The sequence below is a fragment of the Grammomys surdaster genome, unplaced genomic scaffold, assembly GCF_004785775.1.
Source record: "Grammomys surdaster isolate TR1022 unplaced genomic scaffold, NIH_TR_1.0 262, whole genome shotgun sequence".
Taxonomy (NCBI): Eukaryota; Metazoa; Chordata; class Mammalia; order Rodentia; family Muridae; genus Grammomys; species Grammomys surdaster.
This window is the reverse complement of record NW_021604703.1, coordinates 1,772,717-1,788,793: the sequence shown is the minus strand read 5'-3', so window position 1 is coordinate 1,788,793 and position 16,077 is coordinate 1,772,717. Positions and strand designations below refer to the sequence as shown.

General features: G+C 36.0%; 1 protein-coding gene across 3 annotated transcripts in view; it reads left to right on the top strand.

Annotated features, from left to right (window-relative positions):
• Nucleotides 1-16,077, top strand: part of Rapgef6 (Rap guanine nucleotide exchange factor 6) — a 168,327-nt gene that overhangs the window by 105,512 nt on the left and 46,738 nt on the right. For all 3 annotated transcript variants that reach the window (XM_028775866.1, XM_028775867.1, XM_028775868.1), the window contains 3 exons: nt 1,835-1,943; nt 4,998-5,238; nt 11,356-11,513. In XM_028775866.1, coding sequence (XP_028631699.1) covers nt 1,835-1,943; nt 4,998-5,238; nt 11,356-11,513 — 508 coding nt within the window. The remainder of the gene's footprint in view (nt 1-1,834; nt 1,944-4,997; nt 5,239-11,355; nt 11,514-16,077) is intronic.

Below are 16,077 nucleotides of genomic sequence, written 5' to 3'. Positions count from 1 at the left end.
AGCCACCATGTGGTTGCTGAGAATTGAACTCAGGACCTTTGGAAGAACAGTCAGTGCTCTTAACCGCTGAGCCATCTCTCCAGCCCCAAGTGTTTTTCTTAGGAGCTGCCTACCTTTTTCTTTCCTTGACTGCTTCAGTGGCCTGGAACTTACCAAATTGGCTCCAGGAATCCACCTGTCTCTACCTTCCCAGCATCAGGAAGTCAGGTCCTCCCTTTTCCAACCAAGCTATCTCCCCAGCCCTAGTGTTAATATCTAAATAGGATTTATTTTCAAAATATTTATCATATATTCATTACTTTTGATAGGAAATTTTATAATAGTATGGTTGAAAACCATGTATTCTACAAGGCTCAGTCTATATAACTTTTGAATGGCCCTCCCTGTTTCCAAAGGATTATGAAATTTATCCTTGGCAACTTCAGAATGTTCTAGAAAGATGTTCATGAATTAGCACCCTTTACAAGTGTGATGGGATAGATGCTTGACAGTGCTTTCAATGTAAGTGGCTGAAGATTAAGTGATAGCATCAAATTAACTAGTGTCCATATAGTACCACAGCTGCATTTATAAGCAGAGTGAAATAGATGAAAAACCCAGAAAAACTGAGATATGGGAGGAATTAGGTGATAGCTTACTGGTTTATTGTTGTTATCCTTTTTGGTATTGGTTTCCAGGCAGGGTCTCACTGTATCTTTGAAATTAATATGTAGTAGACCAGGCTGCAGGCTGCCCTTTAATGCACAGAGCTCCTCTGCCTCCTGAATGCTGAGCACATGCCCCACCCCACCTACATCCAGTAAACATTTTGTGTGGTAATGGGATATAACCAAATTAAGGAATCCCTTCAGTGAAAAAGCAGTTTTCTCACCTGAAGAAAAAACATCACAGTAGTGCTGCTTTGGACTGGCTGCCTGGTTCTTTTATAAATTTAAAAAACAAAAAAAGAAAAAGGAAATACTTAGAATCCTGATTTGGTTTTCTCCCCCTAAGACAGAGCTTGACTATGTTGCTCTGTACTTTAAACCCTCCTGCCTTAGTATTGGGTTGATAGGCATGCACTGTTACATTCAGTATAAGTATGCTGCTTTTAAATTAATACCTTGGAATGCACTAAATTTCCCTTTAGACTATTTGACTAAAATCTGTATAAACGTAAGTAGTGTTTTCATCTTGTGAACTAGACATGATTAGAATTTTTCTTCACTTACAAATTATCATATATATGTTATTATGTTTAGTATATGTGTGTATTCTTAGTCACACATACGAGTTATGATATATGTGCGGATATCTGAGAAGTCAATTCTTTCTTTTTACCATATGGGTCCTGGGGATCAAATTCAAGCTGGTGGCAAGCACCTTTACCCACTCAGCCATCTCTCCAGTCCCTGTTTTATTTTCTCCCTCCCCCTCTTTATTTTGTGTGTATGTGTGCTTTGCTTGAATATCTATGCATCCTGTGCTTGCCTGGAGCCAGCAGAGGTCAGAACAAAGTATTGCATCATCTAGAATTGAAGTTAGGAATGATTGTGAGGCACCATGGGCATGGAAACTGAACCTGCATTCTCTGTAAGAGCAGTTCTTGCACTTGACTACTGGGCCATATTCTTTAGGATTCCAAAGAAAGTGACCTTTTAAAATACATATAATGTAAGATTTGAAAATTAAGCAGTACAGGGGAAAGAACGATAGTCCAGTTTCTAATCATTGTTCACATATGGTGTGATTTATTTAAATTCTATTTTAGTTTTTCTACTCTTTAAGCTTTTAAGATTATAAATTTGACTAATATTACTTTTGTCTTAATTTGTATTTTTAAAATATTTTCAAGATAATGGAAGTCAATGGACAAAACTTTGAGAATATTACATTTGCTAAAGCACTTGAAATTTTGAGGAATAATACTCATCTTGCACTTACTGTGAAGACCAACATTTTTGGTAAGTTTTGTTGTAAAAGCTGCTGAGGTAAGGTTTTGTATTATTTTGTGTAATAGAAAAGCTAAAAGTCATTTTAATGAGGTTGATGATAGTAAAATATTAACTTTTTGTGAAGATTATTAGGATTTTGTAATCTATAATTTTTATATAGTCAAAATTTTATGGAAATAGTAGTAATCCTAAACCTAAGGAAATGGAGATACAGCTTCAGTCCTGTGTAAAGTATCTCTTGAGTTCCTGTTGTGTACAGTACAGAGCACAATAATAAAACCTAGATGACTTTAATAAAGCTTGTCCATCATAAGCAGTCTTTTTTCTACTCCTGACCTACAAACCTAGCTTTCTACAGTGAATCAAATGCCAGATTAGTTGGTTCATCAAATAAGTTGAATGAAACATTGAAATATATAAGTGAGATTTCTAAACAGCATGTCCTTCCTTTCTGGTACCCTTATGGTAGCTACGCTGTGTTCTATAATTCTGTGGTATAAGGGGCGGGCCCAGTGCTTTACACGTGGTGCCCGAGTGCCCTATAGCTGAGCTACATCTGTATTTTTTCATATTTATATTAGAATAAAACAGGTGTTAAGCTTGTGCTTTTCACCAAATGTACCATTCATTTGTTCTTGCAATTTTTAAGATTTGGTGTCATTTGCTTTAGACATTTTTATGATTTATTCTAATTTGCTTTAGACTCTATTGAATTTTGGCTAAAATCATGAGAATGATAGCCATAAATCCAGAATAGCAACTAAAAACCAAAGACCACTTGGGAGTTTTTACAAGATAGGGAAGGAAATCCCTTAAGGCTGATTAGATTGCAATCAGAATGACAGAATCCTAGTAATATGCCTTTCAGAAGGAAATGGAGTGCTTGGGGTTTTAGGGGAAACTAAAATGTCTCTCTTGGTGCTGAAGAGATGGCCCAGTGGTTAAAAGCACTTGGTATTCTTCCAGAGGACCTGAGTTCTGTTTCCATCACCCACATCAGATAACACCCATTTGCAGCTACAGGTTCAAGGAATCTGATGCCCTCTTCTGAACTCAGGCATTTGTTCACACCTCAGACACTCATATGTACACAGAAGTAAAAATCTCATTTTTAATGCCATTTTCATATGCTTTCATCATGGCAGTGTCGTCTTTCTTGTCTTGCTGAAGACCCTACAAGATGGGAAAAAAATATTTGTCAGTTCTTCTGACAGAAACTTAATATCCAGATTATATAAAGATCTCAAAAAGCTGGTATGAGGGCTGGAGAAGTGGCTCAGAGGTTTAGGAGCACTGACTACTATTCCAGAGGTCCTGAGTTCAATTCCCAGCAACCATGTGATGGCTCACAACCATCTGTAATGGGATCTGATACTCTCTTCTGGTGTGTCTGAAGACAATGACAGTGTACTCACATACATAAATAAATAAATCTTTTTTTAAAAAAAAAAAAAGCTGGTATGATGGAGATAGGGGAATTAGGACTTCAAGGCTAGCCTGAGCTACCTAAGACCCTATCTCCAAAAAATAAGAAAGGAGGAAAGAAAAGTACTTGGATGCTAGAACAGGATTGAAAGTTCAAGGCCTGGCTGAGTTCTATAATGAAATGCTGTCTTTGTTGTTGTTGTTGTTGTTGTTGTTGTTGTTGTTTTGGTTTTTAAAAAAGAATCGGACTTGAGAGATGGCTCAGTGGTTAAGAGCACTGACTGCTCTTCCAGAGGTCCTGAGTTCAATTCCTAGCAACCACATGGTAATTCACAACCATCTGTAATGGGATCTGACACCCTCTTCTGGTGTGTCTGAAGAAATCTCTAATTGTACTTATATACATAAAATAAATAAATAAATCTTTTTTAAAAAGAATGAAAAAGTAATCTTATATTTTTTTAATGAGCAAATTATCTAAACAGACCCTTGCCAAAAGAAAAAGCAGACAATATTTAAGAAAGTATTAATATTTAACATTTAAGAAATTTAATATTCAGCAAATATTTAAGAAAGTACTCAGTATTATTAACCACCAGAAAACTACAAATCTAGACCACAGTCATCTTCTGTCTTAAGTGACTTTAAACAAAGAAGAAAAAGTATACCAGATGTTGATAAGGATGTGTGGGAAAGGCACTCTTTGTAACTGAGCATGACTACTGTGGAGAAGACAAGTTCCTCATATGGCTAAATAGTACTTGTGCATGAGGGTGGTGTCTACCTCCTTAGTGGAGAGTCACAAGAAATGATATCAGAAATCTAAGAAATACCTGCATGTTGTTTATTGCTACTCTCACAAATCACTAAAATTAGAAATCAGACTGAGACCCATTGATAGGTAAAAGAATGGTATGTAATATTGAGAAGTATTAAGCCACAACAGAGGTCAAATCCTAACACTTGGCCAAAGTGGATAGAGCTGGAAGATGTTACACTAAACTAGTCCAGTATGGCATGTTCTCTCTTCTGTGGCAGCAAAAGGAGTGTTGACCAGAAATCAGGCTAAAGATTATTAGAGACTAAGAAAGGGATGAGAGAGTGTGCAATCATGGACGAACAGTGGTTCGGGATATGATAATGAATGTTACATGAATGCATAGCATAACATCCTGATCTCCATAAGTCTGTACAGGTAATTTTTTTAACAAGCCCAGTGGAGTAGCATGTAGTCCCAGCACTTGGGAGGCTGAGGCAGGGAGATAACTGAGAGTTGAAGCCCAGGCTGTGAAGCAAAACCCTGTGTCACAACAGCAAAAGAAAGTAAGAGAGGAAAGAGAAGTGAAGGAAGGAAAAGAACAAAGAAAAACAACCCCTGGGCTAGGCTGCAGCTCAGTCATGGTAGAGCTGGATGAGACAGGTAGTCTCTTGTGTAGTACACACTTTTCACACATGCTGCCAGCCTGTTTCATCTCAGTTTTTACCAGTGACTTCATCCTATCACTTTAGGGATCTAGCAGATGATTTTAAAATGAGTATTAGCCTGAGAAAGTGATGATGATTTCTATCCTTAAAATGTATTGGTATAAAACTTTTTAACGAGGAGAAAGAAAATGATGAGTTTGTTTATTTCCACAGTGTTCAAAGAATTGCTCAGTAGGACTGAACAAGAGAAATTGGGTGTTCCTCATATTCCCAAAATTGCTGAAAAAAAAAGTAATCGCCATTCAATTCAAGATGTTCCAGGGGATATTGAGCAGGCACCACAGGAGAAAGGAAATAAGAAAATTAAAGCAAATACCGTTTCAGGTGGAAGAAACAAAATCAGGAAAATTTTGGATAAAACACGATTTAGTATCTTGCCTCCAAAACTATTTAGGTAGGTAATACGAATATATTGTGTGGGGATTATAATGTTGACTGAAGTTTTTATTGTAGAGAAAAGAGCTCTGAGTCATGTTTGTTTTATTTGTCATAAAATCTTCAACTTATACATGAGTAAAATAAAAAGTTCTCTGCATTATCTCTGGATTTATCACTGTCTGGTAGCTTTTAATGTTGTGAATTCTAGAGAAGATTATTTTAGGTGGTGTATTTTTCTATCTGGGTCCAGTTTCAATTTACTGGATCTATAAATTTGGACATCTTAAATCTTGGGACACATTCATTGCTAGTAAATTTTTTTTGTTTTTAAATAATCATTTTTTATTGCTGGTATTACTTACTTTCTCCTGAATACTGATGGTGAAGTTTTTGGTATTTGGGTTTTTTAAGATCGTCTTTCTGTATATATATCATATGTTGGCAGGAACTCAAGAACTTTTGCCACAGCCTTCAGACTTCTGGGCATATATTCACCATGCCCAGTTTAAATCTGTTTTTGTTTCAAACATGAGATATCTCCAAAATTGAGTAAAAGGATTTTTATGCAAATTGAGGTTTGTAAAATGATCATTGAATAATTCCAAGGAAGTGTCATGGTTAAGAATAACTCCAGGATATGTATTACCAATTTTCTAAACCAATTACAAAACACTAAGCAAGTACAGTACATAAAACAAAGGGTGTATTCAGTACTTGGTGAATCAATTAAGATAATGAATTAGTCACTGGCAAAAAGGTGTAAGAAAAACACATATGCAGTCTTCTGTTTTTATCAGTATTCTAAAAATCTCATGCTGGGAAAATGGCTCAGTAGGTAGAGTCCTGGCCACTCAGGTGTAAAAGTTCAGACCCCACATTCACATTATAATAAACTAGGTACGCTAGCTACTCCCTGTAATTTCAGCTGTTGGGGGCAGGGATGGGTAGATCGCTGAGGCTTCATAGCCATCCAGTCTTGTAGCATTGGTAAGCTCTGCTTCCAGAGATTTTCTGTCACCTGTCTGAAAAAAAAAAAAATGTAGACATTAAGGAAGATAGCTGATGTCAGCCACTGGCCCTCTGCACACATGGACATACACAAACATATGCATGTCCCCATTTCACACACACACACATATACACATCTCAGGAATAAGGAAACATTCATCACAAGTTCTTCTAGCCAGGGAGACAAATTTTCTCTTCAATTAATTAGTCACTCACTTGAGACTTAAATGTGATGGCTTTGTTCTAATTCCACTCTAGAGCTCATTCTTCACTCATTTCTGAGTCACTGCTTTCATTGAGGTGAGTAAGTTATAAAAACCCCAACTTTTAAACATCCAAAGTATTTACTATTGTACATATCAGCAAACACTGACACCAGTGGAGGTTGGGTTAAGAGACTGTTAGAGCAATAGCCTACACTAACAAGCTTGGGGAGTGTTTGAAGTCACTGTGGGAAAGGAGAAAACCCTAAGGGCCAGAAAGCAGAGAATAGTTCACATAGAGTTCCTTAGCAGGTAATTTCTTGATCTATTTCCAGAAGCCCTGATGGCTTAGTCTGGAATATGTGCATCATTGTGACTGATGGTATGGTTATGTATGATCTAAAACTAGAGAATGTTATGATTGTGACTCATTAAAGACCCTTTCTGAGCAGCTAAGCCAGTGGCATTATGTATATTCTTTGGAGAGTAGAAGTAAGTTACTAAGCATGGATATCAGGTTCATAGCAGGAGACACAGAAGTTGCTGTCACCAGGAACAGCTAGTTGAGTATTTCCCACATGACAACTTTGAATTGGTACCAAGGAAAAAAGACCTATTAGAAATGGGTTTGTTTAAATGGATGTATTTTTACTTAATTTTTCATTTGTTGGGTTTTTTGCCTTGTGCTTGTATGCATGCGGTAGGATATATAATGTCAGTCATTTCACTCACTAAAAGCCTAAAAGATAAGAGTTCTACAGATTTCTGAGGCCAGTTTGTGAGAATTAGTTTTTTCATTTTTATCTGTTAGACTAACTATGCTGTGTTTTTAAGAATATGTATTATTTTTTTGACACTCTAATCATTTAAAATGAATTTGGTAATTTTTTTCTTGCAGTTTTTGGGAGGTCTTCCCCATGTAAGGCAAGTATTCTGCCTTTGAACCAGATCACTAGTTCTTGGCCTTTTTTGTTTGTTTTGTTTTTTTGTTTGTTTGTTTGTTTGTTTTGAAACAGGGTCTCCCCCAAGTAGTTCCATCTGGCATTGAATTCACTGTGTAGCCATAGCTGGTCTCAAACTCTTTAAAGGGCTGAACTCTTGCTTCTTCCCAAGTGCTAGAAGTACAGGTATGCATCACCCACATCCAGTAAATGATTTTTGTTCTTTTATCATTTCTTTTTTTTTTTTTCATTTTGTAAACAGGAAATGAAATGAGACTGTAAACACCCAAAGTCTTCTCTCAGTAAAGTACTTTTTCTAGCAAAGCTACACTATCTAAGCTTCCCTAGATAGCACCACCAACTGGGAAATAAGTGTTCAAATATTTGAGTTTATAGGGAACATACTCGTTCAAACGACTACAGAGATTTCCCCTTTCTGACAAATCCTGAAAATCATTTATAAGGGAAAAACAATACTGTGATATCAGTAGATAATAGGCAGAGACTTTGGGTTCAGATGATCAGTATAGATGTTTATCCAGGGATACAACACCCTTTCTATAGATCTCGTGATGATGGTGATCATGAGGACGATGTTGATGATGTCCTGCTGTGTTGCCTGGTCTGTCCTCAAACTCCTGTGGTCAAGTGATCCTCCTGCTTCAGCCTCACAAAAAAGCTAGAAATACCCACAAGTCCAAGTATAAAAGATTGGTTAGCTAAATGGTATGTTAGACATGAAAATTAACAAGAAGGACAAATGTCCAGATGTCTGTTTGGGATTACTTTTTTTTTTTAAATAAAGCACAAACAATTTTTCACTTTTTTCCCCATGTATCTTCCAACTTTCCTACTATAAAATATTTCAATTATTTTAATTAAAATTAAAAACTAATTTTGCCAGGTGGTAGTGGTACACACACACCTTTAATCCCAGCATTCGGGGGGAAGAGGCAGGCAGGTCTCTGAGTTTGAGGCCAGCCTGGTCTACAGAGTGAGTCCAGGATAGCCATGGCTACACACAGAAACCCTGTCTGAAAAAAATATATATATATATTAATTAATTTTAATTATATAATTTATGAATGCCTCCTATGTGCCAAAACTCCTTAGCTGAAGCATGGAAAACAGATTCTACTTCTCCCGTATATCCTCTTAAGAACAGGGCAGCTATTACAATATCTGTGGGAGCAGGAAGAAAAGAATGTTTTTTTAACAAAAGAAGAATCTACTTTAGATAAAAGTAGACAATTCTTAAATCCCAAACAATTATGTACTTTTAAAGTGGAAAATTGTTCTTAAAAATTAAAATGAGGGCTGGAGAAATAGCTCAGTAGTTAAGAGTACTGACTACTCTTCCAGAGATCCTGAGTTTAATTCCTAGCAACCACATGGAGGCTCACAACCATATGTAATAAGGTCTGGTGCCCTCTTCTGGTATGCAGGTGTACATGCAAATAGAGCACTCATATACATACATAAAATAAATCTTTAAAAAATAATTTAAATGAAAATAAGTTATTGATGAGTGATTGATCTGGATGTATCTGTAAATTATGACATAAAATTATGGTTTTCATTAACCTGAGGCTATTTCACAGTTCAGAAAATCAAATATCCTTTTTTTTTTTTAAAAAAAAAATCACTCAGCTTTAATTCTTTCTTTACTCACAGTTGCCCAAGTAACATCACTGTATCTTGCTGAAAATAACTGCTTTGTTCTTTGCATCGAGAACTATTTTTCTCTCCAAATATCAGTATATTTTTTATCTGCTTTTAATGTTGGAGTTATTTTGTGGCCTCTTTGGTTTCATAATGAAACTGATTACTTTTTTTCAAACATATTAAATGTTAGGGAACTAATTTTTAAGGAATTTTTTTTTAAATATCTTATTTCTATTACTGCATCACCTCTCAGGAAACAGTTTTGGTACTAAATAACATAATTATTTTCAAATAGGCTTTATCAGTTCAACTTTAAGCATGGATTTTTTTGCAAATTAATTACTTCATTCCTGTCATAGCTTGAATCGTACATGACAGAATTTTCATGTCTACATGCTCACACCCTAATTACCATGAATTTTAACCTACTTAATATGAGTATGTATGCGTAGTGTTGTGTGTGTTGATTATTAAAAAGCAGAGTAAATGTTAAGTGGCATATTAAGTGATAGTAAATATTAAGAACCTTTAACATTCTGTGGACTTTGCCTCTACAGTGAATTGCTTTTAAGAAAAAAATCTGACCTAGGGCTAGGGACATGGCTTAATAGGCAGAGTGTTTACCCAGCATCTGAAAGGCTATGTCCTTGATCCCAGGCACCATAGAATACCAGCACTTTGGAGGTGGAGGCAGGAGGATCAGACATTCAAGGTCATTCTCATATAAGACCCTGTCTCAAAGAACAATTCCAATTTTAGTTTAGTTTTGTTAGTTAAGAGTAGGTCATATCTTTAAAGATTTTTTTCCCCTTGGATTTGGTTACCTGACCTTATGAATCAAAAAATTGGTGTGTTTTCAGGAATCAACTAGAGAAAGACTTATTGTTCAAAAATAGATTTTTACACTTTTGTGATTAAGTACTCAGCAGCATTTCTTTTCGCCTCTTAGCTAATCTTAAAATGTTTGTGACAGCAACAACTAACTTGTAAAGAGCTAGTTTAGGGTAAGCAGGGATTACTCACCAAATAAAGCCTTCCTTTTTATAGGAGTAGATTGATGCTTCTCCTTGAAGATAAATGCAATTGTTTGTATCAGTTGCATTGTTGTGCTTCTCCTTCTCAGTGTCAAGTTAAAGTAAATGATCCACTTCTGTGGGTTTGGATTGTTCATTTGATAAAAGAACTTGACTCTCTTCATAAAGACTAAAATACTATTTTTCAACTAGTTGAGCTCACTCAGTCCTTCAGCCAGTGGCCAGCTAGAGAACGAATTCACCCAAGACAACCTTATAAGTAGTCTGTCTGACATCACAATGACTTCCTTCCATGCCACACCTTCATGCCTTCCTGACTATGCAGCCCTCTCTTGTCCTGGCCGTCCTTCTGATCTTGCTATTAACAGTCCATTACTCTCCCATCTTGCTTCATTTCATAGTCTGCCTATAGCCCATATTTTGCTTTAATATATTTTAAATGTATTCCATCTCACTCATCTTTTAGGTCATAGTTTAATCTTTTCCATGATAATAGGTAAGTGTTCTGTGATGCCTCTATGTAACAAAAACAAAACAGAAGGCTGTGCTGAGTAAAATTTAGATGGGAATAGATACTAAGGGAAACATTTCAAGACTAGTCAGTTTAGGGAAAGAACTCTTATTTTGGTCATTGGTGACGATGGAAATTTTTCCACTGTGATCTTAAATTTTATACAACAGTTTTACTTTATAATTAAGCTAATATTTGGAAAATACACAAAGTTTGACTGAAAGTGTTTATATTTTTCCTTACAGTGGCTTTAGAATGACCTTTGTGACAGTTCTCAATGTTTTAAAGGAAGAGTATCTTGTCCTAGATAATGGCATTTTAGTTAATATGTGGTTTTGAAACCTTAAAAGAGAACTAACTGTTACTGACCTAAACTGTCTTGTGATTATCATGTGTTTGGAGGGGACACTTCCTGTAGTGTGGCCATGTATAGCTCAGTAAATATATTTGAAATTTGAGACTAGCAAATTTTAAGCAGTCCCTAAATATTCAGTTTTTCTGTACCAAAACCAGAAGCAAATTTATTATTTGTGATATAGTAGAATTTGTTCTGTTTTATATTTCATTTTAATGTAAATTTCAAAAACATTTCATTGCTGTTTCTTCATTATAAGTACCCTTTTTGTTTGCTGAGATGTTTTAATCTAACTGGTTAAGTCATCACACTGAATTGATTTTGTTATTGTTAAGCTTTTGTACATAGGATGTCAAATTGCTTGCTATGTAAGTACCTTCTAATACTTGAAAGTAATATGTGCCTTTCTTTTGAAGTGATGGAGGCCTGAGTCAGTCACAAGATGACAGTATTGTGGGAACCAGGCACTGTAGGCACAGCCTGGCTATAATGCCAATTCCTGGAACACTCTCATCCAGCAGCCCAGATCTCTTACAGCCTACCACTAGCATGTTGGACTTTTCCAATCCTACAGGTAATATTTCCATGTAACTTGATAAGGCTCAATCACTTGAGCCTTGTGTAACAAATACTGGGTTAACCTGCAGTTTTCACTTCTGGTTTTTTTACTTCATGCAAAAAGCTAGTGGGAAAATTGTCTTTTTTTTTTTTTAACCTAAGTAGGAGTGGTTACTTCCTTCAAAATTGAAACTTCATAATAAATGAATCTCAGTGATATTTTTCAGGAATTGCTGAGTGATGGAATGAAAACAGACTGTGAAAGAGAATTAATGAAGATTGTCTTCATATCTCTAAATATTAAAATGTCTTAATAATTTTCTTAGAATCACTGATTTTTTTTCTCTCAACATATGAAGCTAAAATTATTTTTGTTTGTTTGTTTGTTTGTTAGTTTTGTTGGTTTGGGGGTTAGTCAAGAACTGTTACCAGAGTATAGCATTGTTTTCATTGCTAATGATTTTCAAGATGGAAGATCAAGTTGCTTTCTACATGTCTTGGTGCCCAGAGACATAAAATGTCACAGAACTTGTATAATCTAAAATTTCATTATAAAGAACTGATTATATACCCATCACTTAAAGATGTGAAATATTTTTCAAGAAAAGACAAAATTAAAAACTGAGTGTGTAATCAAATCCAAAGTAGAGATGGGGAAAATGATCCCTCAGAGTGTTTCTGATTCAACTTAAGTTTTCAGTTCTAATGCACAGAGGAAGGGGAGGGGGGTCATTCAAATACATTTCAGTGCCAGAAAGAAAACACAGGTGTGTTAGTAAAGTTTCTCTTTTATTATAGCAACTTATATAGAAACCCTTAACACAACAGAAAACATTTGCTGAAGATTGTACTATACATTATTTCTTGTGATTTTTTTATAACAACCTAAAAACTCCAAGTTTTAACAAAAACACAGACAGGTGAAAGTAGTTGTATACATTGTTCTCTTCCTTTCCCACCTGAGGCCAGAGCCATGACACTCAGCAAGCTGATGCCATCCATCTTTCTTTCTATAGGGCTGCCAAATGTAGAACAAACATTTGAGGGGATCATAACTTTGCTTAAGTTCTAGCAGTTGCTGTATTAGTGAAGTTTTGTCATCAGACAGAAATCATAAATAAATGCAAAACTAGTTGACAGTACATAAAATGAAATATTTGCTTCAGAAAGAGTAAGCACTAAGGTGTCACAGAGGCAGGAGAGCAGCAGGTTGGGCTCACTTCTGTGAATGGAAGAAACATCTGTACCAGGTTGAGGTGTTTCAGGGCTAAATCTTTTTTATCTCTCTAGCTGCCTGTCCTGACAACCTGTGGCTTCACTGTTTCTTGAAAGTGGCATGTGCTTTAAGACTCCACCCCCATGTGCTTTGCCACCTGTAGATTCATTCTCTTCTTATATCCAGTGAGCTGTTTCTTGCTTCTCAAGTGCTGAAGCCCAGACTCCTCTGCTGAAAGAGCATGTTTTCGTGACTTTCCATGTTTATCATGTTGTAGAATCAAAATCTGTTTCTCTTTGTATGTATGTGGTCTACAGTGGTAAATTTCTGACACTCCATAGAAGATGCACAAAATTAAATATGCAGGCTTTTTATTAAGGCAATTATTAGAAAGGGCATACGGTTTTATGGGTTTATTGATTTTTTTTTTTTAATGGCTATATTGACATCCTAAGCATCTAGAGATGCTGGGGATGAAGACCCAAGTTAAAGAAAGCACTTGCCACCACATCCGACAGTCACAGTTTGCTCCCTGGACCCCATGTGGCAGGAACAAGCTGACTCCTATGTGCCATCTTCTGACTTTCCCATGCATGCATACAGACAAAAATAATGAGTAAATAATTAGAAAGTAATGCTGAGGGAATAAAGAAGGACTTCAGTGAAAGAAGAGAAATGGTGAAAAGAAGATAAAGATACAGGGTAACAGAAAAAAGAGGTTGAAATGGTTAAAATTTACAGTTCTACTGTGGAACTGAGTCAGCCCTGAGGAGCAGGTACTTCTCAGATTGCTCTCAGATTGGCTTCACAGTTCTGTCGTTGAGAATATCTCAGGAGGACTCAGAGATGCTTTTTAAATTTACTTGGAGAAAGTTTCATGTGGCTGAGACTGCAGTGTGTACACATGCTAGTGATGAAGCTAGACACACCTGTCAGAGACATTTTAAGACCCCCCCAGATGTACAGCTTTGTGAAAGGTGCATCAAATATGTTATCAGGCTTTTTTGGAAAAAATTTATTACCAGTTCCAAATTCAGCTTCTTACATTTAATAGTAGTACTAGAATTTTCTTTGTGCATAAGCCTTTGGTTGCAGTGACCTTCAGTCATTCGCCAGCATTGACTGGTGTTTGTCAGTAGAGCTCAGCTATGTTGAGTCTGCATATGTTAAGTTCTTATCAGATCAAAGTTGCAATGCAGGCAAAGCTGTAGAATTATTGAATACTTTGATTTGATTGCTGACTTTTTATAATTTTGCTTTATTTTTGCTGCCTACAGCTGTTGGTTTTTACTGTAAGTATCTTGGCATTCTTTTGTCTCTTGTGTGTAGTTTGTTATTTTCAAAACAAATACATGATAGAGGATTCAGTGGCATAGGGAGCAGAATTCCACTTGTGAGGTGGTACTCACCAGTGTGAAGCCTTTTAGTTATTATTCTTGACTACATATGTTTTTTCTTTTCAAACAGAGTCAGTATATACATGCCATTTTACAACTTGTGAAAAGTTTTTTTAATTTTCTTTTTCTTATAGTGTGTGTGTGTGTTATGGAATGCTTGGGAAGTATATTTTTTTAATCTAGCATAAATTGAAGCTTAAAGAATTCAGAGTATGAAACTAGGAATGTAGCTCAGTTGTTAGAGTGCTTGCTTAACATATAAAAGACCTGAAGCTTTCATGGCTGTCATGGTGGCACAGGCTTGTAATCCCAGGAGTTATTTGGTGGATCTGAAATTCAAGATCAACCTTGACTACATGGCAAGTTTGAGCCCAGCCTGGGCTACCCATCTGGAAAAAAAAGAAAGAAAAAGGAAAAAATTCAGTGTGGCTAAATGAAATTGGATTCTGATTCACCACCACCACCACCCTAAGTTTACATACAGAGCTCTTTTGCTTGCTTTTTCATTTAGTAGCAGAAACCCTATCTGTCTATCTATCTATCTATATATCTATCTGTCTGTCTGTCTGTCTATCTACCTACCTACCTACCTACCTATTTGATGTAGCAAACTTAATTCTTTCTGCATTCAAAGTCTTTAGTGTTTTTTTAATTGTAGATATTATACACCTTTTAAAGCAAGACTTTATAGAGAATGGTTAAATACAAATGTCTCCATCCCTCAGATTTTGCAGTGAATAATTTATTTAGATCTTCTCACAAATTTCATTGAATGTAAACTGTGTGTTCCGATCCCCTCAATCCAAATGAAATGTTACACTTCGACTCACCATTTTATTTAACAAAGTCCTTAAATATTTATGTATCTGGATGTAATGTTCTACCAACATTGTTTAAAGATATGATAAAATTCTTTTAACTAGTCCCCAATCATGGAAATTTGTGTTTTGCTAAGTCTTTGTATTCATAGATTGCCATGTTTTATATATTTGTATGTTATCACATTTTGAATTTAGCACTAAGTGCCTAAAAGTAAGTAAAGTACTCACTGTTTGCCTTTGATAGAATAGGACACATATGGCAATTCTTGATCTTGTCTATCTCTGTCACCTTGGAGGTGTATATGTATATGTACACATGCATGATCACTTCATGGGCCATCCTACTTTTCTGTTACTGTCTTTCCTTGAGCCACTTCCCACTCTCTGGAATATTAGTTAACTCCTCAGGTCAGAGGCTGGTCCATCACCATGTGTTTTCATCACCTGGAACACTGGGTACGAAAGTGCTTCATAAATATCAGTTCAGCAAAGAAAAACTTAAAAAACAAAGTAAACTTTATTTTTTATAGATCTTTCTAAAGACATGAAAAATTATCTCACTTTTAGTGTAATCTCATATTCAGTACATCTTTAAAGGTTTTGTTTTGATACAGGATCTCTCTAGATCCAGACTGTCCTGGAACTTGGTGTAAACCATGCTACCCTCAGTCAGATGAGCCTGCCTCTGCCTTCCAAGTACTATGATTAAAGGCATGCACCACCAGACCCAACTCCCTTATAGTATTTTTTTTACACATACTAAATCAAAGTTATCACTCTAGAAGCTGGAGCAATGCTCAGCAGTTATAAGCACTGGCTGCTTCTTTAGGAAATCCAGAATCAGTACCATGAGATCCAGTGGCACTGCTCAAATGTGATGCTTATACAGACAGACAATCAAGCACACACACAAAAATAATAGTAGTAAAATAAGCTACCAGTCTAGAAATGTGTTTCTAGCTTAAAAGTCCAGATATCTGGAGTTTTTGTTTGCTTCATTTGTCTAATTTGATTTCTTAAAAATAAAATCTGGAGTCAGATGTGGTGATACAGGCTTTAAGCCGAGACAGAAGCAGGTGGATCTCTGTGAGTTTGAGGACAGCCAGGGCTACACAGAAACTCTGCCAAGATGGATGGGAGGGAGGG